The sequence below is a fragment of the Candoia aspera genome, chromosome 5 (assembly GCF_035149785.1).
Source record: "Candoia aspera isolate rCanAsp1 chromosome 5, rCanAsp1.hap2, whole genome shotgun sequence".
NCBI classification, from domain to species: domain Eukaryota; kingdom Metazoa; phylum Chordata; class Lepidosauria; order Squamata; family Boidae; genus Candoia; species Candoia aspera.
Window position 1 is genome coordinate 85,323,783 of NC_086157.1, and position 27,811 is coordinate 85,351,593.

Here is a 27,811-nt window from a genome sequence, read left to right on the forward strand (position 1 = left end):
CCTATTCTAAGGACCCCTGGAACAACACTGATTTGAGGGCCTTCCCAAATGCAAAAAAGGTGGGGTCCGTTCATACTTGTGTCCCACCAAGAAGACCTGTCTTGTAGTCCAACCCCTCCTAATATTTTGTGGGAGAGGAATTCTCTCCCCCAAAGGAAGAGCAGGCCTTCCTTTGGTGGTCAAAACAGATGAGCAGAATCATGCTCAGCAAAGCAGTCCCTGATGCAACCTGGGCTTACATTGTATAGGGGCTTCATATTATTACTGTAATGGGGTTGCTTTGTTGACAGGTTGGTACTGATTTAGCAGAAGAACACTATCTAGAAACTGCATTACTTGCCAGTAGGTTTCAGATTCAAAATGCTGGTAATAACCTATAAAATCCTTTGTGGCCCAGGTTCTTGCTGTCTACAGGACACATGCCTGTCCTGTGCATTCAGTCCAGGTTGGCATGCTTCTGATTCCTTCCCTGCAAGATGTTAGAGGGAATCATGTTCCAGCTTTATGGAGCACTTTCCCCTCCAAATCAGAATGGTCCCTTCTCTGTTGGTTTTTGGAAAAGAAGTGGAAGCTAACACCCTTCTATTAGGCTTTTGGGATATAAGTTGCGAAGGCTGGTAAAATTAATATTTTACCAGGTGCTGCTTTTTTATGGTTCTTTGCCAGAACTGTGTATTTTTATGTACTATTATTGCAGCAGCATATACCTCCTCTAAAATGAAAAAAATAAAAATCTTGAATCTGGGGTAATACATTTCTGTTCCTTACAGTACTTGTAGTTTTTATTTGGATTCATCACCTATGACATGCTGTTGTAAACAATTTGGGTTTGACTTTATTTCTTAGTTCAGTGTATACATTGAACTCTTGCAGAATTTCATAAGAATAAAAAATTAGGAGCTGGAACCTACTTTTTGCCTTATCTGCATCAGAACAGGAGAAATTCTGGACCTATTAAAAAAACAAGAAACATCATTACATTAATGGCAGCGTGTTAACAATAAAACTCCTGATCCCTATGCTCCCTGCTAATATACGGTTATCTCTCTCTTCTTTCCTGTCTCTCTTTCCTATTCCATATGCTGTTTTTTATTGCCACAGGCAAATAGTAATTACTGGGTAATTGTTAGAAAACTGCAAGCATTCTGCTACACTGTGCAAGTGTGATCTTTGCAAACTAGAAAAAAGGTAAATGATCCATATGGCAGTATAGTCATCTTCAATTTTATATTGCTATTAGGGAGCAACAGTGGAGCAGGACTGCTATCTTTCTGTCCACATTTGTTTATTTTCTAAACACATCTGCTTGGTTGCTGTATAACAGAATGCTGGACTTCATAGCCTCTCTGATCCCACAGGGCTTTTCTTATATTCTTGTGATAGAAACCTTGGTAGCTTAAGATGTGTGGACTTGTGAGTTGAAGTCCACATATCTTAAAGTTGCCATGGTTATAAAACACTGCTCTAACCAATACAAGGAACGTATTGCTTAAAATAGCATACCATTTTCTACAATGACTAAAGAGATGCTTCTAGAGTTTTGGCCCTTTTAACTGGTTTTTAGAAAAATGCTGTCTCTAACCCAAGATTAAAATCACTTCTTCAGCCAATCTTCATAACACTTTAATATGGGGGTATGCTGCGTTTTTGTGGCAGAGGGTGGCACTTAAAAAACTCCAAGCAGTTGGCTTTAGAGTGATACAGTCAGAGATGTCATAACGGGTGGGCCAAAATGTTGGCCTGTGGAAGGGTAAAGAGGCAAAATGCGTATCTTCAAAGCCTTCAAAGACATAGGGCCCATCTTTTACTATTTTGTCTTTTAAATCCCCAACCACCTTTCAGTAGGGAAATTGGCCTCATTTTTGAACTTCAAGAGGCTTGTGAGGCTGAGTCACATAATCCACCTCCTAACCTTCCTATATCCCCCCCAAACACAGAATTTGGGCCCTGCCTGCTTTAGGAATGCCCAGGGGGTCACAAAAGGGCTACTGAGAACCATGCATGCAGTCTGATCCCTTTTTTGAAAAATTCTTGTGTCAGGGTTTTGTTTTGTTTTTTATCCATTCAATCATTTCTGATTCTCAGAGACTGCCTGGACAAGTCCTGGCAGTTTTCTTGGCAAGGTTTTTCAGAAGTGGTTTGCCATTGCCTTCTTCCTAGGGCTGAGAGAAAGTGACTGGCCCAAGGTCAGCCAGCTGGCTTTGTGCCTAAAGAAGGACTAGAATAATGGTCTCCCAGTTTCTAGCCTGATGCCTTAATCACCACCCCAAACTGGCTCTCCTGTGGCAGGATATTCCACACCAAATGGGAAGAATTCCATTTGTTCTATGAACACAATGACAGGGTTCAAACATTTGGCTTTCCAAGCAACAGGATGCAAAAGAAGCAGCGTACAAGTTTCATGTGGCCTGTCAGTATTCCTTTTGCAGATCCTAGAGCACCCCAGGTCTGGTGGGAAAAATGTAGATCCTGTTTTGCATTTGAGATGATTTAAAATGCAGAATGAATACTGTATCTTTTCTTGTAGATACTAAAGACACCTCTGGAAACTCCTAAGCCTCCCTATTATGGGCCATACATTGCTGATTTTTGAATGTAACCTTTGACATGCTGTACAAAGCCTGGCACAGATCCCAAGCTGATGGAAGTTGTGCACTTTGCATTAAGTCAAATTATGGACTTTGGGGTTTGGCTTACTGTAATCTATGAACCAACATGGTATACTTATAGAGAATCCTACCATTATCAGCTCCTTCACTTCTCTCTATTACCCTGCAGGAAGGAGATCAGCACTTCCATTTTTAACTGTTACATTTCATATAGTGTGATTCACTCATACAAGTATTTATTATGCCTATATACCACTAAATCTGAACCAATTCACAGTGGTTTACAACCTGCATAAACATTTTCAAAGTGTACGATTAAAACTTCCCATCAAAGAATAGCTTAAAAGAAAACAATAATACAATCAATAACAAACATTTTCAGCATGGTTTGTTGAATGAGTCAAAATGGCTTGATGTACATATAATGATAACCAAGCAACCTATGTTTTGGATTAGCATCGTGTGTGAATCTGGAAAAATATGTTCACATATGAACAAACTGGTTAACCTTAACTAATAATCCAACAACCAGGATTTACTAATCTTTCTTGTTTCACTTTCATCACCACGTAAGATTAAAGCTTAATACTCATTTGCTAGTAACAGAAAACATCTAGTCTCTTTCTTGCGGCTGAACTGGTAAAGAGAAGGGAGAGTGAGCATGCAGTACTTTAGTTTTACGAGTATACCATGCCAATGTTTCCATAAATATATTTGGGGAGCAATTTGTAGAAATAAAGTAAGAACAACCATTGTAAGCTTCTATAATGGCCCTGAGATCAGAGCACTGTAACAAGCAATACTCCTGTTTGCCCTGTTTTAAAAATCAATAATATGCCTTCATTGAATGAACTTTGGCAAGCATGAGAAGTTCTGTGAACCAGGCTATAAGGCTGCAATATCTAAATTGGTATTATGTTTCTTTTCTTCTCCATTGTGTCTTTTGGAGTTTGAGGCTTCAGTTGCATGACACAACCATGCCCTCACAGTTTCCATTTAACATCTATTTTTCTCCAGTCTTCAGTCAGGGCAAATCCATTTTCCTGCTATCACAGCCTTGCATAATTATACATAAGGTGACACTTTTATTATGATAACGTTGAACTTGTGACATGACCCAACTTTGCATTCTGTGTAAATACATACAGTTTTGCTGAACCACTGAGGAAAAAATAAAAACGTGTCCACCTCCTGTCTCCAAAGTACAAATTAACACTCAGCAGAATAAAGCAATAATTAACAAAAACTCTTCCAACTAGAAGGTCAAGGTAGTGGCTCTTTCTCCTCAGGACAGCCCTATGAAATGGATTACATGGGTAGATGTAGACTGGAGTCACATGAAAATACTTCGCTTAAACATGGCTTTCTGAGTAAGCCACAATTGGCTGGACTCATGCAAAGTGCTAAACCATAAACCATGCATTATGAACCATAACAATTGGAGTCACAAACATGCTAAGCCAAACTAAGCAAACCACAATGCAATCTGTGAATTTAGAAATTTAATTTCAAAGCAGATTTTTTTCTAATGTAGTCTGACATTTCAGCAAATACATAGCACTGGCCCTGAAGTCTGTGAGCAAAAGTTTTAAAAAAACAGAAGCACAGAAATTCAACAGCAGCAATGGCAACAGATGACCATGAGCATGAACCAAACCCTAAAAAGGAGGGAAGTTAAGCTAAAGGCTCCAAATATTGTAACTTTTCCTCATGGAGATTAATAGTCACATTTGACAATCAGCCAGGGAATCCACTGATGTGTAACTTGCTTCACATTTTTCACTAAAGTTAAACCATAATGTGATGTGTGAATTCAGCCATATAATGTTATTGGCCCACAGCATGAAGGTGTGATCCAAATGTACTTTTTAACAATGGACGTTTTGCCACAGTCAAGAGATTTCACAACAGAGGGCAGGAAAAGTACATCCGAGTAAATCATGGGATTTCTACTTTACCTCAAGTACTCTGTGTGCAAGCTTTTTCACAGTAGCATTTAAATATTTGTTTATTTCATTCTTTAACCTGAGATTCCACAAAAAATATTTGAAAAGCCTGACAATTATTTTAAAAAGTTATTAAAATTTAGTCAAAAGAATCTGAGCCAAACAATCAGCAACATAATTTATAACAGCACAAAGCAAAGAAAGTTCTCCCTCTGAGCAAACTATTTGCTCTGATAATATACCCTTGTTAGCTCAATTGGTTAAAATAACAAGTTCCGTATTTCAAAATACATTGAATAGCTCTGTAAATTAAGAAATAAAGAAACATAATACGTATTACAGAACTGTGTATTTTTGTTGAAAACCATAATGCCTGTGCCAAAAAGTCCTGTCAGGTTTCTACTTGTAATTCTAATTCATGATTTAGATTTATTCCTGAACCAAATAACACGCTGTTGTAAGATAAATGATCAGCATGACTTAATGTAAAGATAATTATTATCCTGCCACAATACTACCTCTAGAAGAGAAGTAATAAGCAATGGATAGTTGCAATCTTGAAGGGAAAAAAAAAGTTTTACTGGAGCTGCTACATCTGAGCTGTAAAAATCCCAATGAACTAAATGTTGCTGCCATCTCGTGGTCATCAGAATGTTTGCAACCCAGATACAGCTCTCCCCACAGAGACAAAAACATTTAATCATGTATAATTAATTTGTCTCTGTCATTCTAACAAGCTTAGTATTGACTGGAACTTCCACTGTGTGTGTGGGGCGGCGGGTGATTTCCAGGCTAGAAAGCAGGAGACTGTGAGCTCTAGTCCTGCCTTAGGCATGAAAACCAGCTGGGTGACTTTGGGCAAGTCACTCTCTCTCAGCCCATGACATCAGGCTCAGGCAACAAGCCAGTCAGTCAATTCCTGTCGCAACCAATGGATCAACATTCGGTTGATCCAAAAAAAACGGACCCTGCACCCATGGGAAAAATGCTGGGAAGAAATATGTATTCTAATAAATGTGGCAAATCCTTTGGGGGAATTCTTTTGGTTCATCTTACCCTGAACAATAGATTTGAATCCACTTTGCAAAGACAAATTGACCAAGATCTGATATATTGTGGTTTGTCAAAACCAGCCTTACTTATCCTAGGCCTCAATAAAACCTTATGAAAATTTAAGCAGAAGGTCTGGGACTTAGATATTCAGGCAGATAGCACTAACATTTCCCATCTTTATTACAACAGAATCACCCTATCTCCCTGGACTATTTCCCTATAGTCCCTATTATTTTTCCAGGATCATGCATGTTCCACATAGGAGGCCTTTTTCACTGCCCAAGTTTACATTATCTGTCAGGGTGACAACTGTAAGATATTACAATCTCCAATATGAAAATTGCACCTATATTTGTTCAAACACAGAGATCAAATCTGTATTGCATGTCTTACCATTATGCATAACCCTCTTAAGGTTGGAAAAATCAATGGGAGACTAGTAAGACCAAGAGACAAAAAGGTAATGCCATACAGTTATAAAGATCAAAGGATTGTCAGTTCTGTCTTCTTGAGACTAATATCCATACTTTTAGGAGGACTGCAACTATAATTTATTTATCAACGAGCAAAGGAGAATCATTTAATGCTATCCAGAATAGGTACAAATATTTTATTTAAAATTCTGATATAAAAATTAAAACAGCATTCATTTGCCCTTCATAATTGTGAAGATGCAATAGTAATTAAAAGCAAACAAAGTATGACAAACAAAAAGCAAACAAAATATTAACATAGGTTTTAATTTATTCCAGCCACCACATTTAGGATAGAATATTATTTTGACTGCATGGGTTTAACACATGTATGGTTTCTCCTTCTTCATAAACAGGTATCTAATTTTCTTGCATATGGTATTGTTTGATTTTCTGTTGTTAGAATCTTACAAACGGATGATATCAACCCCAGACTGTAGTAATACATCCTTATTAGCAAACTATTGCTATAGAAAAGAAGTGGAAAAGCTGCTTCCAAGAAAAGTTGTATGATGCCCCCTACTGATTTTCTCTAGAATAACCAGCTGAAAATTTAAGGAATTCAGTTCACCTAGTGTTTGCATAAAACACAATTTATAGAGGGATGCAAAAATGCAATAGATTGACAATCTCACACAAAAAGCTAGAGGTCAGACCTGATGACTGGGGGTTAAACCAAAATGCAGTTTGTTTATTTTTTGGCTTAGCATGTGGGGTAACATGGACATGGTTGGGTAAACATGGGCATGCTCACTAGGTTTATGGGCTGGACATAAATCTGGAATCATATAGGATCTTGACAGATGTAATTTGAAACAGACTAAGAATAGAGGTTGGGTAAAAAAGAACACTGTATCTTCTGCCCTCATTGGTTCTTTGTAGTACTTTAGGAGATGAATAAAAGCAATGGTTTGCTGATAAGACCAGATTCTCGTCTGCAAATGACTTTCTCCAGCCCTCATATTAAAACTTGCTTCATAATGTGGTCTAAATGCTGCGGTAAAGACTGTAGTAGGGACTGTAGTAAGTCCATTGAGCAGAACCTTTTTAGGTGCTTTGCACCATTAATGAAATGCCAAAACCTAGATATCATCATCATCACCATCTGTTGAAAATATTTTTATTTGCCTTGACATCTGACACTGATGCAGGCCACCTAAATATACATGCCATGTATTATATAATTATTTCAAACACATAATGTGAAAAAATATTACCAGCTATTTAGGTAGGGTAACGGAATCATATTTGAAAAGTTAATTCTCAGAATGATCACATGCAATAATAATGTCTTCCATGAAATCTATTCTGCAAACCCTTGTCTGAATTTAGTATCATGTTCCCAAAGAAGTAGAAGATATGGTAGAATTCTTTAGAAGACTTGCGTTATATATGAGCATGTGTGAAAGACAGACCCATGGGGCAGTTTTCCAACATATAATGAGATAAGACCACATTTTAAAGTTGTCTATATAACCTACTGAACAAAATGTATAAAAGCTGGGATGACACCTATTAAGCCATTGTGTGATTTGCTTGGTTTGGCCTTTGATGTGATGTGTGCACTGAACCATGGACATACCTGATGCTTTCTTTGTTTGATATCCAGTAATCTATCCTGCTAATAGAAGCTTTGCCATCCATGGATTGGGCAGGAAATGATTTCTCCAAATCTGTTCTGGATGGCCCCCATCTTTCTGGAATAGATTAGAGAATGTGGAGAATCTTAGGGAGGGAAAAAAGTCTACTTTGCATCAAGCTCAATACCTGGTGACTTTGTTGGCACATCTAGTTAGTTTTCTTGGCAACAGTATGGAAATGGATTGCCATTGCCTTCTTCTGGTTGGTTTGTTGATGTTGTTTTACTTCCCAGTCAACCTTACAGCCCTGGTAGTCTTCCATCTAAATTCCCATTGCAGTAGCAGAAATGGACACATAAAATGTTAGAGCTCATTCCTTGCTATTAAAAGCATATTTTATAATATTTTCTTGTGACATTTTGAAATACTGATCACCTCCATCAAATTGATTAGTTTCTATAGCGCTCTAAGATGATGCAGAGCATGTTGATGACCAATTTTGCCTTTTATTTGGCCTAATATCTGGAATCAGAATTCTGAGCAGAATCTCTAGTAATATAAACAAAAAACCACAACAAAATGCTTGACCGTCATTCCAACATTCCTTTGTGTAAACAAGCCTCATCTATCAGGGACTAGGGGCCAGAAAGTTACTATTTGTACCAATATACTGAGCTGCCAAGTACATTTATCTTGGAATGCTTACTCCTTGATATAATTTTTTATATAGAGCTTAGGCACATGTTTTAATGATAGCATTTCCTAATCATGCAGATCTTTGACATCAAAATGATACCATCTGAATCAAACCTCTTTAATTACTGTAACATAAGGTAAAGGTAAAGATTCCCATTTAGTCGTGCCTAATAACACACTAGGGGGTGGTGCTCATCTCCATTTCCATGGCCGAAGAGCCAGCGTTGTGTAAGGACACTTCTGCATCATATGGCCAGCATGATAATCACAGAAATGCTGTTACCTTCCTGCCAAAGTGGTACCTATTTATCTACTCGCATTTGCATGCTTTCAATTGCTAGGTTGGCAAGAGCTGGTGCGAGTGTGGGAGCTCACTCTGCCACGTGGCACTCAGGTCTCGAACCGCCAAACTTGCAACCTTCTGGTCGACAAGCCTGGCATCTTAACCACTGAGCCACCACACTCTTGCTACTGTAACATACCCCATTTTGAAATAAATAAATACAAATATAAATAAGTGTGCTTGCACCATTCTAATATATTTTTTCTGAACTTTCACAGCAGTTGGATAAATATAGTTGCCACTGAATCATTTAAATATTCTGAGATTTGGGTACTTCAAATTTCCTAGATATGGTTGGGGTTATTTTATTTTATTTTATTTATTTTGCTACAGGACTTATAAGACCGCCTATCTCATATAATGATTCTAGGCAATTCACAACAGATTTAAGGTTTTTTTCAGCTTAGATTTAGAAATAGTTAATTCAGTTTTACTTTTCAATTATTTTCTAAAAGAATAACTAGAAATGGGCAGTCTTGTACATTCTCAGGTTTCAAACCATGGCTCTTCATTGACTTCTGTTCTTTGAGAAATGACTGGCAGGCAGTCATATAGTAATATCACCATCACAGGTACCAGTAACAATTGGAGAGAAGTGTTTCCAGTATTAAAGAGGGACACAACCTAAAGCCCTATGTTCTTCAAAGACCTCTAAAAGTTATTACCGAATTGTACTTTTTAATATGGAAGAAATGAACAATTATTATACCTATGATGGGAGTGTGATTATATACTGTGCCTTCATTTAATTTGAATTAAGTTTAAATGTTAAAGGAAATGAAATTTGGTTTTCAACCAGGCCCTACCCACTGCTTTTTTAAGTGCTGCTCATTTGCAAAAGTTATATAGCACTGGCTTCAGGGTTTAGTGACCGTGGTCTAGAGAACAGATTTCCTGATGTTTTGCTGGCAGTTATGACGGGCCTCTTCAGAGGCAAGGCCATCTGATATACAGACCACAGGTGCATAACGCACCACCTTGTCTCTGAAGAGGCCAGCCACAGTTGCCAACAAAACATCAGGAAATCTGTTCTCTAGACCATGGTCACTAAACCCTGAAGCCCAACACTGTCCAACAGAAACTAACTATGAAAGCCTATACCAGTATATTATGTAGCATTGATCATCAGCCAGGGACTATCTTCTTGCTAAGAAAAGATGTCAACAGTGGAGAAGTAGGAGAACAGGATGAAAGTTTTTAAAAACCTTTGGTCCAGGGTGAAAATGTTTCTAATGTTTGGCAAGAGGGCTATTTCTCATTTCTGCATATTCACTGGGCCTGTGTAAGGACTCCTTGATCAGTTTTTCCTCAAGAAGATAGCATCAACAGAAACTGACAAAGGATACCTTCCAAGTGGGCAACATCACAATGGCCAAGTTCTCTCCACCCACAAGGAAAAGATTAGCATATGGTCACAATGACTAATGTCACTTCTCCACAAAGATAAGATCAGCATATAGGCACCTTGGTCAGTATGTTCAGCAGCAAGTAAAAGTATTTTTATTTACCCAAGCTTTACAAAAAGCTTTTAAATTCATTTTTCAAAATTAAGTGTTTTCTGGAATATTTTCTAAAGTTTTAAGATATCATAGGATCATATATATTTATGTTTATACTATACATAAAGAATATATTACTGGGAGTCTTGCTGAACTGACTCTGTTAATTTCGTTGAATACATGTTGACTTTATTTTTTGTTTGTATTTTAATATTTTACTATTATTGTAAGCCACACAGATAACTTTCTATTGATTAGTGTAAAAGGTAATAATAATGCTTAGTGTGATTTAATAAAACTACACAGGTGGCATTCGTAGATTGCTTATGAAGAATTGTGTACCTTAACTACAGATAAAAATAATTGTAATAGATATGGTTGATAGCTTGATTTGTAAAGCCAAGACAATACGTGAAACTGAACAGAGTCTTTACAAAGCTTATGCAGGGCAAAGTTTGAGCAGCCATTTCCATGCTTTTTCAAGCTTGAGTGAAAATTGTAAGCATCTTAACTTTGACCTGAAATCAAGGTAATTTTTAAAATTAATTATAGTTTCCATTGATGATGATAATATATTAGAACTTTTATTTTAATCAGATCAATCGATTTCAGAATCCTTGAACGTCACCAATACTATTAAGCGTTTTATTCTTTCTGAATGACAATAGTTTAGCCTTACTTTGCAATAGGCCTACATAAGACTGTAGTATAAACTTTCCAAATGACTGTAAAAACATATTAAAATTGGAAATATATAAGCATACCCCCCCCTAGGCAAAGATATCAGTTGCAATGATTTCTTTTTTGCCTCATTACTTTTGGTGCTTAACATTGCCATATTTATTTTGTAAGAGAAAAAGCCCATTGATGAGCAGAGATGTAAACAGTAAATAGCAGTCTCTTATTCTTTCTTCTCCTGTTCCCCCTTCCCTCTCTCATTTCTCTGGGCAGTTTAAAAGGGTGAATTGTGCCCAGACAATTATTTAGAGCAAAAGTTCTTAACCTTTTTCTGCTAGGGACTTCGTTCTCTTTCCCAGCCTCTGCTGCAAGATGCCAAAAAAAAAAGTGCGAGGCACCTGTGGTCATTCACATTTCATTGCCCGCTTCTCTATTGTTGTTTTTCCCTCAAGCGGGATTAAACGCCCTTTTCCAAATACCTGCTTGGTCTCAGGTAACTCTAAAAGTACAATTGCACAACTACAAATAAATTGCATGACGCGGGGGGGGAACAATTAGTAAATACATCGTACTCTTCTATTTGTTGCAACTAGGTCCCGCATGATAAGCTTAAGCACTTTTAATGACGAGTCACATTCCGCTGAATTAAATGGGATTTGACTCCCTCCCCCAGTAGAACGTAAAGCGGGCAGCGGAAACAATCTTTATGCAACGCTGCTCGCCCCCAGGGACTACAATCTTCCTCTTTTCCTACGTGCCACAGTTCCACGCCTCAAGTATGTAAAAACGAAGTCTTTTCTTCCTTCTACGCCCATTTCTCCCCCGGGCTCTGCTGGGAGTTGTAGTCTACATGTAAATGTTAGCGATGGGCGCGATTGCCAGTGAAACTATACTTCCCAAGAGCTATTGCTCCGCATCCCTGGCCAGCAGCCGAAGGGGCGTGCGCAGCGCTCTTCCCTGGCTTGGCGACGACGCAGGGAGCTGCTGAAAGAGTTGGGCGCTCGGTAACATGTCTCTTCTCCGGTGCGGGATTCGCCTCCTGGGCGCCCGGGGTTTCGGGCTCCGGTCTGGGCCACGCTGGTCCAGGATGTTATGTTCGGGCACCCTGGAATCGCCAGCGGGCCGCTCTTCCCGCCGGGGTGATGGTCGGTGGCAGCGATCGGCGTTCGCCTGGACTGCGGGAGCCACGGTGGTTCTGGCCGGACTGGGACTGGCGCGGCGGGCGGAGATGAAGGAGCAGCCTCGGCAGCAGCAGCAGCCGGAAAAGCCGTGGGAAAAGGAGGAGGAGGAGGAGGAGGATCTGGCAAGGCTGTGCGAGAGCTTCATGGCTCCTCCGGTGAGCGGACTGCGCGAGCTGCGGGAGCGGCGCGGAGACATGCGGAGTCGCATGGAGCTGCTCATCATGGAGACGCAGAGCCAGGTGTGCAACGCGCTGGCCCAAATCGACCGCGGCGCTGCTTTCATCGTGGACCGCTGGGAAAGGAAGGAAGGTGACCCGAATTCCGGGGTAGAGCGGGGACGTGTTCCTTCCTCGGGGCCGCGCGCTCACACCTCTGCAGGCTGGAACTAATCCGGAGTAGTCGCCCCTGCCTGCGGGTGTACTCGTGGGGCTGAGTTTGGCTAGATCTGAAAACTGGCCTCCCGCACAAGTCTCACTGAATAGAGCGGGGTTGTTATTTTCCCGTTAGTATGCGCCAGATAGCAATAAACGGCTCGAGGGGCCCATTTATTTAGAAAAATCTTTGCACCACAGACACTTGTTTTTATCCCGTTTTAAAAGCAAGCAAGCAGACTGAAAATGTCCAAGATTCTGCATGACCAAAAGATAGGCATCAAAAGGGCTAAGGACCTGGAGGGTAGTAAAATCTTCCGGGATCTTCAGGAATACAAAATATATATTACCCAGCTGAATGGTGGGAAGGCCTAGCCTACTTTAGCAGATACAGAAAGTTAAGCGAAGTTAAGTTTGAAGACATAATCAAAATGCTCTTATCTGTGGCTATTTCTGTATGAAGTAGTATAAGTTAAATACATAGACTCCTTTAACTGTATTAATACCTATTACAGATATGACATGCTTTGATATATAAAATTATTATTAGCAGTTTTATCTGCCTTCTCACTCTGTGTTGAATTAGAGATGCAAGTAAAGGGTTAAATAGGCACTTTAAGAGAATATGGAGAGGGAAAAAAAAGAGAGTTGACAAAGTTGAGAGTGGTAGACTTTGGGAGGAAAGTAATTATTCTGTATATAAGCCAGGAGTACTGTCTCACGGAAAAGAAATAATGTCTGTCTCAAGATATCAGCTTGTACAGTGTTATTGTTAAATTAAAATGTAATTGCTTATAAACAACTGGTCCTTTGAGTAATAAAGAGACAGAATATAATTTATAACCTATCTTATGCCTCAGATGCTACGTTACTAGGAAAAGAGCTGAGCAGAGTATGTCTGATCTCTATGTTTATCATTCTGGGGTTGTGGCAGTGAGATTTTCAACTATGCTTTATTTTCCCCCTAAAGAAGCAAAGGAAAAAGTTCTGTTGGTTCTGACCAAATAAATCAGGTATTGCCACAGTCAGTGGCAAATGTAATCCATCAGTTTTATCTTTATCAGTTTTAGCTTAAATTGCACACAACTCCTAGTAGCTTTCTAAAATTAGATGCTGGGAGGCCATAATAAAGAGTAACAGAATTTGATCCCTTGATTCTCCTGTAATCCAGTTACTACTCCTGGCAAAAGCCATGCTGCTGAATTGCCTGTACTCAGAAACAGAGGATCCTAGATAGCTATATGAACAAGCCCGTAATTTGAAAATGTTCTAAGATTTGTAAATCACTTGGCAGTTGACGTAATTGCTGGTTTCTTTATTTAACAGGTGGGGGAGGCATCAGCTGTGTACTTCAAGATGGTGAGATCTTTGAGAAGGCTGGTGTCAATGTTTCAGTTGTTTTTGGACATCTTTCTGAAGAAGCAGCTCAGCAGATGAGAAGCAGGGGGAAAACTCTGAAGACCAAAAGCGGTAAGGTTTCAGATACATAAAATCTGCTGAAGAACCTAAGAACAGTTTTGTTGGGTTAAACAAAAAGTGAATCTAATCCATCATCCAGCTTCCCACAGTGGCTAGCCCCAAGTCCAGTATGTAATGTATTCTTTGGATATAAATAGTTCTCTGCATACCAGTATCAAAGTCAACCCCACTGAGCTCAGTGTGATGTTCTTCCGATTGATGAGGACCATAGCTAAAATCTTGACACAAAAATATGAAGTTACCACAGTTCTTTTCTAGACTTTGTATTCTGAATAGTGAGACATACTAACTTCTTTCATGTAAAATCTTAAACAGCAATTACGTCTTTTGTCTAAGAGGTTGCAGATCCAGAGATGCTTCTGGAATGTAAGATGCAGAGTTGAAAGGACATTTAGAAAGCTTACAGTTTTGTTTTGCTTTGCTTTGCAATTGCTTTGATTTTCAAATGCATAATAACAACAACTTGTATATTTATTTATTTATTTATTCATTCATTCAATTTATATTGCTGCCCATTTCAAACTAGTGACTGGTATATGCCGCCTCTCCCAGCGACTCTGGGCTTATGTTTTAACCGTTGACTATGACATCCTTTCTTCATTGCTGTTTAGGAAAATTGCCTTTCTGTGCTATGGGAGTGAGCTCTGTCATTCATCCAAAGAATCCTTACATTCCCACTATACACTTCAATTACAGATACTTTGAAATTGAAGATGCAGATGGTAAGAGCTACACCTTGACCCAGAATTATATAAATTATGCAAGGAAGAAGTTGAGTGTACAAGCCCTCTTCTTTTCTGTGTACTGTGACATTGCATGCATGTTCAAACAGGGCTGCTTACAAATTCCGGAAAGGCTAGTCCTATTGGAAAAAAAAAAATCTTAAGGAAGTGGTTGTTGAGCACAAGACTATATAATGAAGGTCTTACTTTCTTAAGAGATAACTTTTTTGCAGAGAGATAAATTGTGTGTCCAAGAAACAGAACTAGCAACCTGCTTTTTATATGCATGCTGTGCTTGTTTGACTTTGTATGACATTAATCTCTAAACCTGAGGAAGGCTAATATATTAAGATACGTAATGATGCATGTAATGAGTCTCTTAAGTTTATTTATTTTATTTTTATCCCGCCTTTATTATTTTTTATAAATAACTCAAGGTGGCGAACATACCTAATACTCCTTCCTCCTCCTATTTTCCCCACAACAACAACCCTGTGAGGTGAGTTGGGCTGAGAGAGAGTCATCCAGATGGCTTTCATGCCTAAGGCAGACTCCTGGTTTCTAGCCCAGCACCTTAACCACTAGGCCAAACTGGGCTGATATAATTACTGTAAGTCCTTATGATCATAATAGCCCTTTTTCTGCATTATAGATGAGGTGTAACTAAATGGATATGATGATTCTTATACTATAAGAGTAGCTACAAAGAACAACAGAAAGAAATGATGGTTCTTTTCTATTCTTAGGTACTAAACAGTGGTGGTTTGGTGGTGGAACAGACCTTACACCAACTTACTTGAATGAAGAAGATGCTGTTCATTTTCATAAAACTCTGAAGGATGCCTGTGATCAGCATAATCCTGAGTTATATCCTAAGTTTAAGAAATGGTATGTAGGAATTTCATATCAGAATTTTTTTCTGAATGGTTGTCAGAAGAGTTGTCAGAAAATATCTTCTGTTTGTTTCACAAGAGTGTTCTTGCAGGTTCAGTACTGTCGAATCCTTTCAGAACAGCTTTTGAGGATCGGTTTGTACATTACCAACTTATAAAAAAAAGTATCTTATGTACATTAGCATAAATAAATAAATAAATTGGTGTGGAGGTTTTTTTGGCTAGCTCAGGGCCAAAGGAGAAAGGAAGGAGAGGGGAGGGGACTCTGGCACACTTTCTGTTCTTTCACATAATTTTCCTGTACATGTAATGCCTAAGTTCCATCCAGACATACTTCTGTCCTCCATTCAGCTTCCTGCCATACCCTATCAACTTACTTGTACTCATCCACTGTTCTTTAATCCAATTTCTTTCCATGCTTGGTGGGATAAGACTAAAGAGAATTGATTTTGAAGAAACAGAGCAGGGTTTTTTTGTCCAATAACAGTTGGCTTGTTTGCTTTCTATAGTGAGTGGGAAGAAAAACTTTTTCTCTCAGCTTAGCTGGGAAGAAAAAGAAGTCAAGGGACGTAAAAATCTAGTAGCAGAGGAATAATTAACAGGAAGCGGATCAATAATCCATTGGAGGCTTCATTGAAGGCCCAAGTTGAAGTTTGATAGAAAATAATGGTCATTGAGATTTTGAAGTTACTGTTCCTAGTTCTGTGTTGAATCATGGCTCTGTTGAACAGTTTTAAGTTTCATTAAGAAAAGTATTTGGAGTTCAATCTGTCACTTTCTGTAAATGATATTTTAAAATGTGTTCCTCATTATTTGAAGAGCTTTACTTAAATGTCCACTGTACCTAGCAGTTTGCTTTTATTCATGCAACTGGTGAAACTAAACATATGTTCAGCTCTTGAAATTAATAGGCCTCTCTTCTTCCTACCCTAGGAAAGTAGTTACAAGTCTTTCTGCTTTTAAAATAGTTTTAGAATATATAGCAATATTTTCCATGTAGTAATATGTTTTTTTTTTGACAGCAGAGCAGTCACTTGGTTACACTAGGTTGTTTTCTCAGATACTGACTCAGTGTTTTAGACTTCTGTATTTATGTTACCCTTTTAACCAGCACTGTTCATCTTAATAGGTGTGATGAATATTTTTACATCAAGCACCGTGGAGAACGGCGGGGAATAGGAGGCATCTTCTTTGATGACTTGGACTCACCTTCAAAAGAAGAAGTTTTTCAGTTCGTGCAGAGTTGTGCCAAAGCTATTGTGCCTTGTTACATTCCCATTGTGAAGAAACACTCCCGGGATACATTCTCACTAAAAGAAAAGTTATGGCAGCAGATCCGTAGGGGGAGGTGAGTAAGAGAGGCTTTGTCTGTATCAGGATGGAAGAATGGGCCCTCAATTAATATACCCTTTGGGACCACTAATCCAAACATGTTGGCTCTTTCTTTAGCCCAGGTGTCTTGAAATGTGTTGAACATTAAAACCCAGATTCCCTAGCTATTATGGCTTTCAGAAGACTCAGATCTAATAACTGCTGCACGCATGCACCTCATCTTTAATTTCCAAGAATAAATATTACAGAATACTTTGAATTAAGCACTAACACTTTAATGTGATTTTGGAAAGAGTTTGAAAGCTCCTAAAGTTCTTTTAACGCTGTCAAAATATGTGTTGGTTGACCCATTCCACTTAACAGATTATTTTAAAGTTTCTGCTGTTTCCAAACAACTTTATTTCACTATTTTAATTTTGAGTGTTGGAACTATTCACTAATTCCAAGCTTAGTGTCTTCTTTTGATAAAATGGCAATTGTTGGTGTGACCAGTTCTGTAAGATGGAGTAGAAGTCTATTTTTGTGTTGGGCCTTTATTTTTTTAAAATGGGATCATTTTTGTCTTTTGATAAACCACGTGGGATCTAACTGTTGTAGCCCCACCTCCACCCACTGTCATCTCTTATGGCTGGTCTGAAAGATAAGAATGAGGATTTTGAAACGAAGTAACTATCACCCATTGCATTCCCTGAAACCGTTGCTGTATCTTGTCATACTTAGTCTTTCCATAGCTAACCAGAGCTGAGGCAAAAAACAATAAAGCACGAACTAATTTCACAGGTTAAAATTGCACAAATAAAACACAATTATCTTATTGTCCCTATTTCTACCACAACTTTTTCTTTCTTTTTGTCTCCTCCCCAAATTTTAAGTTGCTGATTCTCATCTTTAGGACAGATAACAATTTCTGGCATATATGAAGAAGTTAATTGTGATTTCAGTATCCTCTCCACTGTCCCTTTGATTTCTTTCCTTTTATTTAAGGTAAAAATCTGCCATTTCTAGTTTTTTTAAATACTACAGAAATTGTAATTGTTTAAATCTTATTGAAAATATGCTTGTTTCTGTAAGGCAGTCCTCCCAACTCTGGGCACCCCTTCAGATCTGCGGGCTAGCAAGGGGATTCTGGAACTTGGAGAAGGTTGCTCTAAAAAACTGTGAAATAAAAGTTTCATTATTACATCTCCAGCAGAGTTTTAAACTGAAACTATAGTCTTGGTGGGGTCTGCTTCAGATTGGAAGTGTTGTTCTGGGAGAGAATTTATTTAAGAAATATCCTAGCTCTATGCCTGTTTCTAATTTACTTGTTTGCTTATTAAAGTTATATCCCATATTTTCACCAAACGTATTACTTCCTCCATATGACTGACTGCTGTTGACGATGCATGATGATAAAAAATTATTTTATAATTTTGTATAAGCTACAGAAATACATGCAGTGGGGTAAAGGGAACAATAAGGATATAGAAAATTGTGTTACAGTTCAAGTATCACATTAAGCATTAGATTTAATACTTGTTCCAGTTAAGAAGAGGAGGAGTGAAGACTTTTCAAATCTTAAAGAAATGTGAGCACTGAGTTAAACTAAGGACTTTCTACAGAAGAGACAAGGCATATGGAGAATTCCCCTCCCCCGTTTCCAGAATTGTGAGAAAGGCAAAACATAAGTAATTTACTCAGTAAGATTATGATTGGGTCTGATTTTGGAATGAGGAAGTAATTTTGCAGTATTGCTCATTTGCTAATCCATTAAATAATTTAAATAGAAATTCACCTTCATTATTTTGCAAAAATTATCACAGAATCATAAAATGGAAGGAGTCTTAGGAGTCTTGGAAGTCATCTAGTCCCATTTCCTACCCAGTGCAGAAATCCAGTACTACAATATCTCCAACTGATGACAATCCAGCCTTTGTTTAAATGCCTCCCACAAAGGAGAATCTACAGTCTCTCAAGACAATCTGTTCTGTTGTTGAACATACCTTGCCTTTAGGAAATTTTCCCTGATCTTCAATTAAAATCTACTTCCTTGTAATTTAAACTATTGTTTCTTGTCCTGTTTTCTGAAACAATTGAACAATTGTGCCCTATCTTCTATATGATAGCTCATTTACTTGAAGACAGCAATCATGTCTCTCCAGAGTATTCTGTTTGCAGACTAAATATGCTCAAGGCCTCCACCTATTCCTAACAAGTTTTTTTCTTCCAGGCTCTAATCATTTTGGCTGTCAATAAAACGCTTTGCTTCAAATCAGTTACAATATTTTAGGTGAAGCCTGACCATTGCTGAATAGAGAGGAAAGATGTCTTCTCCTGAGCTTGACACTATACTTCTGTTGAAGCTGCTTGGATTGTATCTGCACTTATTGCAGCTACATGACAGTTAGTTGATGTTCAGTTTGTGATCCACCAAAATACTCCAGATCTTTTTTATCTCATTTTTTTTCTCATTCAAATTGCATGCAATTGTATTTCCAGTATCTTATTTTTCAGAAGTTCTCACTCCTCCTGCATAATTTTTATCCAAAGATTTTTGTCTATGATATCCCACCTAATACTTCTCTGAGCTTGTTGAAACTAGGCCTCTTGAAATATAATGTCCATGTACAACTATGTTCCAATTTCTCTTTTAGTAATATCTGAAACTCTTAAGATGATGTGATCATTTCCTCCCAAAGTTTCCATTACTTGTTCCTCTTTAATGAACACTTTCTGATTAGGATGAGGTCTAGAAAAGCTGACCTCCTTGGCTCTTCTGCAGTCTTCTGGAAAATGAAATAGCAACACTGAGGAGTTTTTGAGACTTTGTAGTCTTGGCCAAGTTGGTTTTCCAACAGATGTTTGGATAATTGAAATCTCTCATTATTAGTAAGTCTCTCTTCCCTGAAAGTTATGAAATACAGGTCAGGAGGATACTATCCAAATCTTCTGCCTAGTTTGATTGTCTATATCATACCCTCACAATAATATATTTGTTGCTTCCCATTCCTTATATTTCTACCTAAATACTCCTGAGTAGGGTCTAATGCTCAAACACCTGTATTCCATGTGCGTACTTCTTTCACATATAATGACACTCTTCCTCCCCTTTTGTCTGGCCTTTTCCTTTTGAATGAGTTATACCCTTCCAATTCTTGCATTCTACTCCTGTGTTTCATCCCACCAGGTTTCAGTAATGCCTACTAAATCATATTTGCCTTCCTGCATTAAGACTTCTGATTCTTCTTGTTGGTTCCCCATAGAGACACTAAAACCCTTACATCACATAGCTTGACCTATTCCTCCTATATTTATATAGTTATGATTGCGAACCTGCACTATCTGCATGCCTCCCCCAGTCTCATTCCTTGACATCACACTGCCTTCTCCCTCATCTACAGAATTCATTTTAAAGACCTCTGAATCAGGTTTGTAAGGTGCCTTCCAAACATATTCTTCCATGTTCTGATGAGATAACACCACTATCTTGCCAGGAGTTCCAATCACTACTAGCTGCCATTTTCTCCTCTTCAGGGCAGAGACAAGAATCTTTCCTTTATGGTAAGGTTTATGGTAGCTGTGCTTCATCCATGGCTCCAGAAAGAACATAACTGGTGAGGTTTGGGAATCTATTTTGTAGTTCCAGAACATAAAAGCTCTTTTGACAGGTTTGGGCCTTTGTGTCACATTCCCTCCTCTTGGCTTTTTCTGTCTTCTGGGAGTCTTCTTGGTGCTGTTACCCTTCTGCAGGATCTTCTTTTGTCTAATTTTGTCTAAATCTCCATCTTTGATGAGTTTGGGGGATGGGGTAGGGGTAGGTAGTTTTGCCTGCAGCCCCTTTGCCTTTTCTCCCCGTAGGGCAATCAGCCTGCTCTCATAGCATTAATAGTTCTTCTTGTCTTGGGGAAGAAAGTTTGCGAGGCAAGCCACTGCAGGGTCACAAGAGCAGTTCCCTCCATTTCCATGTTCTTCCTCTGACATGGAAAAGCTCCTCCCCTGCCAAATCCTGTTTGTTTGTTCACTGGCTCACTTTATATGTCCCCTGGAACTGTCTCAGCTCTATCAGCAGCAAGCAGTGCTCCAATCACACACAGTGATCAATCAGCAGCAAAAATGTGCAATTGGCAGTAGCTCCAGACACCTCTCTACCTCCTATCTCTTCTTCCCTCTTCTTTCTGCTGCCTCTCTTATCCCCTCATTTTGCAAATTAAGTTGCTTTGTACTCCCCATACTTTCAGGAAGATGCTGTTCGAGCCATCATTGCTGTACAAATGCTGAGGTAGGTCTCAGTTATACTTTTTTGTTTGTTAGCCAAGAAAATGAATGAAAAAAAGACTTTCTAAATACTTTTCTCTATGGTGGCAGTTCATTAATATGTGTTTCAGGATTCTGTGTAGCCATGGAAATCTGCTATTGAGCACTCAGTTCAACAGCTCAGGATTTTGTATGTGTGTTTTAATAGTTGTCTCTGGAACTACCCTGAAATTACATGAATAATGCTTTGTGAAATGTTGAAAGCCAGAGTAAAGGCTGAGCAGGATCAGTAATTAAATTGGTTAGCAAAGTCAGAAAAATAATGCCATTTAAGGATATTAAAGCAATGTGTTTTTTGTTTTTTTGTTGTATTCTCTAACAGGTATGTGGAATTCAATCTTGTGTATGACAGAGGCACAAAGTTTGGCCTTGCAACACCAGGGTCAAGGATTGAAAGTATTCTTATGTCTCTGCCACTCACTGCCAGGTAAGTCTATAGCTGCAGGTAGTAAAACAGATTTTTGGGGTAGTTTTTATTAAAAAATAAATGGGTCTTTTTAAAAAGAAATTGAGTTATAATTGCAGTAGGCTTAAAGCCATCCTCTTGATCTGGTTTCATAAACATACAGTCACTTTGGTATGATGAATAGCACTTGATGAGAGATGACTAGAAAGACTAGAGACCAGTGTGTAGATAAGTGAGACTAGATGAGCATTGAGTGATGGGGGAAATACTTGTGTTAATTAATTTCTTTACTTACTTACAATGCTTATATACAGTTAGATTCTGCCCAACTCTAGGCAGCTCAGTCAAAAACTTCAATAAAACCATACGGTAATCAGCATAAAAATCATAAAGCCATATCATAAAATCCATAACAATGACAGGCATATTTCAATGATCAAAAGAACGGAGGCATTAATTCTGCAAATGAACCTGCCTGCTGTTCTCTCTTGCTGGATAGGAGTGAATTGTATATTTATTAGAAAAGAAAGTGGCATATATTGCTACTTGCAATGCAAACTTAGTGGCAAAGCTTTCAAAAGAAAAGAACAGCAGCTATGGTAGAGCTGAACAACTCTTACAGATAACATTAAGTCATAAATCATGGTTGATCCATAATGCCTGAGCTCACATATCATTTTGTCTTGGAACAAGCAATCCACAATATGGCATAGTGTGATGCGTGAACCAAGTCATTCATGTCTTGGTCACTTTGCATTTGAATTCCTGCAATGTGCTGTACGTGGAGCTGCCCTTGAAGACCATCTGGAAGCTGCAACCGGTTCAGAATGCAGTGGCACATGCAGTTTTGGGTGCCCCACAGTTCATCCAAGTAACCTCATTGCTGTGTGAGCCACATTGGCTCCCAGTTGTTTTCCAGGTGCAATTCAAGGTGTTGGTTATCACCTTTAAAGTCCCACAGGGCCAGGCTATTTGCAGGACCGCCTCTCCCTGAGGGTATCTGCCCATCCTACTAGGTTAGATAGGGTGAGCGTATTCCAGGTCCTCCCTTAAGTGTTGCCATCTGATGGGACCTCGAAGATGTGCCTTCTCAATGGCTCCTCCAGCCCTTTGGAACAGCCTCCCACTGGAGATCAGAGGGACCCCTACCCTTTTAGCCTTCTGGAGGGCTGTGAAGACCTGCCTCTTCCCCCAAGCATTGGGCTAGGATGGGGGTTGGGCTGGGAGGCTGTTTGGCTAGTGCCTGGGGGAAGGGTACATTTGTTTTTAGCTATGTTTTTATGGATTGTTGTGAACCTCTTAGAGTCATTGTATGAGATAGGCGGCCATATAAGTTTTGTAACTAAATAAATAAATAAGTCACAGTGTGGCAAGACCAGAGATACAAGGAGATGATAGAATATAACAGGAAACAACTAAAATAGGCATTCTGTTACTGGAAAAACTGAGAAGGAGAGGAAGGGAGACCACCAGGTAGGAGTTTTCCTATTCTGCAAGCCTTATCCAAGCTCACTTTTTTCCTGTGACTGATAGTATCCCCCTCTGCGCTTCCTGTTGGGAATTACATGCATGGGTTCGGTTAATGATGTTGCAAATATCCTCTGTAAGAAGTTCCATGGAATTCTGTATCTGGTTATTGTCAGCTCTGATACTACCACTGAATATTTGACAGCATTAACAGCTGAGTTTTACCTTGTCTGTCTCAGTGTTTGTGCAAACCTCAATTGGTTTTAAGGGCTTGTAGCCAGTAGCTTTCACACACTCGTACAGTATATCAAGTGTAAATGTTGTGCAGTTTCTGAGAGAAGCCACTACTATTGCTGAATAACAGAGGGCAATTAAATATGTTGGGGGCAAGTTGGAGAATATTCAAGAGACATATATGAAAAAGGAACATTCTGGAAATTCTGTATTCCTGTCTTACCTGCATAAGCTATTCTGCCTTGTTTTTCAATCTCAGTTGCACAAGCAGTTTTCATTCTTGGTTTATGTCAAGTACCTTGAAGCAGAATTCCTGAAAAGCAATATAAAAGTCCTTAGATGCGGGGAGGGGGGACAGATTGATCCATGATTTTGCTGGGCTTGCTGCTAGGTTTGTATATACTTGGAAGTTGCAATGCTACTGTCCGCAGAGGTAGTTAAAATTCTGTCTCCTGATAAGTTAGGAGCAGACAGCATATTTGCTTATGAAACACTTTTTTTGTTTAGTAAACAATATTTTCCCATCACAGGAGGTTGGAAGCAATTCCTGAGTAAGCATATAATCCTGAATAAAACTATTTCCTTTCTTGCCTCCTACTATGGACTCAGCCCATTTTCTTTTTTTCACCTGATTCCAATTTCAAGAATCAGTTTGCTCTAGGAATTGTGTGTCCATAATTTAGAGAAGCAAATACAAAGTAAATCTATTCCCCTGCAAAACAGACTTTTATCGGGTAAGCTTTACAATGTTAACAGTGTTAAAGTGCAATAAAGTAAGTGTGAAATGGACAGATCATATTTTTTGCTTTGGATGTTAAAATCTTAACATTGAAAATACTGTATGAGGGGAAAAGAACTAACAGCTGTTTTGCACACACCCACTTTTCAGGTGGGAATATATGCATTCGCCGCCAGAGAATTCCAAGGAAGCAGAAATCCTAGAAGTTTTGCGCCAACCCAAAGACTGGGTGCAGTGATTAGAATGCTGACCATTCTAATCGATAAAGAAAGCGATAAAGAAAGGACTTGCTCTGCTGACCATTCCCAAATCTACCTGTCACTGCATGGCAGTTAATGAATGTTTACCTATTCTCTCACCTCATGCCTTAGGAATAGTATTAGATTTTGTCATATGTAAGTGCTCTCTTAGAACCCACATATTGCTCCTTTGTAGATTCTTGATCATTTGTATTAGTGTAACTGTAAAGGTCTGAGTGAAAATCACGTTAAGGCAAGAGGAGTTGCACTCAGAACGTAATCAGCACAGACTGAAATGAAATGCTGCAAGTTACTGAGGTATAGACTCCATGCCTGTTTCAGGGACTTACACACTCTTACTTACTTTTTGCAATAGGAACAGTTGTTGACAAAAGGCGTTAGCCCAATTTAGCCTTAAGTTGCCTGCAGTGTTTTTGCCTCCTTGCCAAACCACTTTCCAGGACAATGATTCATTGATTTAAGCTAAAATGCTGCTCCATTTGACATAATTTGCTAAATTGCAGAGAAACATCTGCGTTGGCTACTATCAATTGTGGGGAAAAAACCTAATTTACAGAATAAGTGGATAAATTACCTTGGTAGAACAAAACTTTGCCTGTAACTATCCACACCTTGATTGCAGATGAAAAGCAGCATGGCCTTTTATCAGGGACCCAAGTTCCTAGCTTTGCATATGCACAGCACCTGGCACAGTGAGTTTTTAATGAAACAGTTACATTTCTGTAGAACTAATTTTGATAAATGTAGATTCATAGAAGTGTAAACCCATAATGTTTGAATAGTTGAACACACTGGAACTTAAATTCAGGAAAAGAATAAGGTGGTGTTGTATCTCAGGTAAGCCATTTTTTTCTCACATGCTCTCTTGTCTTTTGTGAAACGTGCTTGGGAGAAGATAAAGTTCCTATAAGAGGTGTTCATTGCCACGTTGGTTATAATCAATAATGTATAAAACATCTGTGCATACATGCGCAAACATACACTCTTTGCTGAGACAGTCACAGAGAAATGTTTCCTTCATACACTGTGTACTTGATAGTCCAAATAAAGTTTTCAGTTTTCCAGGATTAAATAACTAATGGAAAGGAATATATCTGAGACAGAAACAAGCTTCTGCAGGAACAAAAATCACCAGTGCTTAATTTTGGCCAACTTTTTATATTGTTGGCAGTAGAGACTTAAATCCCCAGATAATCCTATTCATGCTTTCTTGAAACTAAGCCAATAAAAAAGGGTTTTCAGTAGTAGTGGATGGAAGTGCAAGCTTTTGTAGGTTAACAGTGGTTTAGATCTAGAAAAATGTAAAACTCTCCATTCACAGCTGGACTAACCAGATTACTTCTCAGCAAGCCCTCTGTCTCCTCCCTAGGCTGCTTCTAAGGAGATATGGGCTGCATTAGGATGAAGAAATGAAGGTGCTCCTGTGTCTGAAAGATATCTCTGAATCCAAACCACTGTGCCTAGGTACAACTTGGTGTTTTGTATATTGGCAACAAATAATAAAAGTGAAAAACCACACAACATTTAAGAAAGATTTTGGTGCCTCAACTTAGAAGGAATGACTACATCCATATCACTGCAGTAGGTTCCACATGTTCTGGCTTCTGGAACAACAAGCAATCCATAGCAGTTGTGGCAAACTGCCCTTGAGGTTCAACAAAACACTCTTGAGAATCTCTCTTGGTTTTGTCTACTACATAGATCTTTGGCATTATCAGACAATCTGAAGGGAAAGCCATGAGTATTTCTCAGAAATCTCAGTAACAACTCTAACACTAAGGAAAGTTCATTGAACTATATATTTTTAAACACATCTAATGGAAGGGTATAATTCTATGCTCATTAATGGAAATATGTCTTGTTGAAAATGAGACATTTGTAAAAACGTGTATGGGTCTTTTGTTTTCAGCTTTTATCAGCTTCAGAAAATGTTTCCATAAGGTGAAACCAACTTTTTCATACTACTTATTTCTTGATTAGTTGTGGGCATCTTTAAACTTTCCTCAGTGATAATTGGTTCAGAAAATGGAGAAATCTAGGATCGTAGTACAGATAAGCAGGTATCTCAAGCTGTATTGTAGAGAATACTTTCTCGTGATTGGTATTTTCTAGACTTGGCTGGTGTTCTGAGGACATTCCTTAGTTTGACATCTTTTTCCAGCATCGTGTTCCAAGAGTGCTGCTAATAAACATGCAGGAGTCACTAACTTTATTACTTTTAAAAAACTTAGACCTCAGATTTGCAGCTGTATTTTAAAACATTGTGTATCAGTTTTGAAAAAGAACAAAGATTTTCTTAATTTTTGCTTTTATTTTTCTCCTGGATTTTTGCAAAATTGAAAATGTGTTTTGTACTGTCACAATATGCTGTTGATACGCTCTTTTTGCCATTGGGATCTTTATTTCTTCTCTATTATAAAACCAAAAGTGAATAAAGGACTTGGATCTACATTTATGTGGCATTTATTTTTCTTACAAGCATTGGAGTGCAAACATTTCTGATAAAGCATTTCAGTTTATGTTGAAGAATTTAACTTTTATCATACTAGAGTTCAGCCCACAAAATAATACAGGTAGTCCTCGCTTAACAACCATTCGTTTGGTGATGGTTCGGACTTACAACAGCACTAGAAAAAACTACTTACGACCGGAACTCACATGACTGTTGTGGCATCACCACAACAATGTTGCATAAGAGGGGAAAATGCTAGCCATAATATCAATTTGAGAGGGGAATTGATTCCAGGAGGATAATGTGCTCCCTTTTGTTGGGTGTGTTCAAATAGTGGCTGGAGGCCCTTCTGCTGGAGATGCTTTTGTATGTATTTCTGCATCAAAGAGGCAGCTAGACTTTGTGGCCTGAATGGCTCTTCCAACTCTAATGATTCTGTAACCAATAGGGCACTATAAACACAGCAAATAAGGGCAAAGTTTAAATAGCTGTAGCGTAAACAAAATCTTGGGTTCAGTTACACCTCATACCATTAAGAAAATCAATTACTTGGGATCCAAATGACTGTTAAGCATCCATGGTTTTCGGAGCTCTCCGTCAGGCAGAATTGACAAAACAAAAAATGGATAAGCAGGGATGTCCAAAAATGAGGCCTTGTGGGATAGCCATGAGGTTTGTACCACTGACCTGGTCTGAAGATGTTTTTTTAGGAACTGCATTGTATACAGTGTTAGGCTTCCCCTGGCATTTAGGGGTAAAGAAAATGGTGCTCTCCCAGCTTTGGCAACCCAAAGCCTATTTACCTTGCCTTGTTTCCATTTCTTTCTCATTACTGGCAAACTTTACAGCCTCCCAGGCAAGCAAAAGCCAGGGCCAGGAGACTGGCTTCTATAAAAACCCTGGGTATGATTCTTTTTTGAAAAGCCAGTAACTAATTTGGGGCATCTCCCGGCAGTCAAAGTTGCAAATTACACTAAGGGCCCTGGTTTCTTCGTTCAAGGTAGGAAGTAGGCGGGGATCAGAGACAGCGATTGGTCCAAAGGCATCCAATAAATTCCACGGCAAGGGTGAAATTGAAGCCGAAGCTCCCCGGGACCGACCTAAC

The 27,811-nt window shown here is 38.7% G+C and overlaps 1 protein-coding gene across 1 annotated transcript; it reads left to right on the plus strand.

The window, feature by feature from the left end:
• Positions 1-11,881: 11,881 nt before the first annotated feature.
• Positions 11,882-26,705, plus strand: CPOX (coproporphyrinogen oxidase). The gene is made up of 7 exons (XM_063305626.1): positions 11,882-12,367; positions 13,756-13,899; positions 14,520-14,630; positions 15,377-15,518; positions 16,653-16,871; positions 21,471-21,575; positions 24,145-26,705. Exons 1-7 carry the CDS (start codon positions 11,887-11,889, stop codon positions 24,230-24,232), a joined length of 1,290 nt encoding a protein of 429 aa, XP_063161696.1. The 5' UTR covers positions 11,882-11,886; the 3' UTR covers positions 24,233-26,705.
• Positions 26,706-27,811: the final 1,106 nt, after the last annotated feature.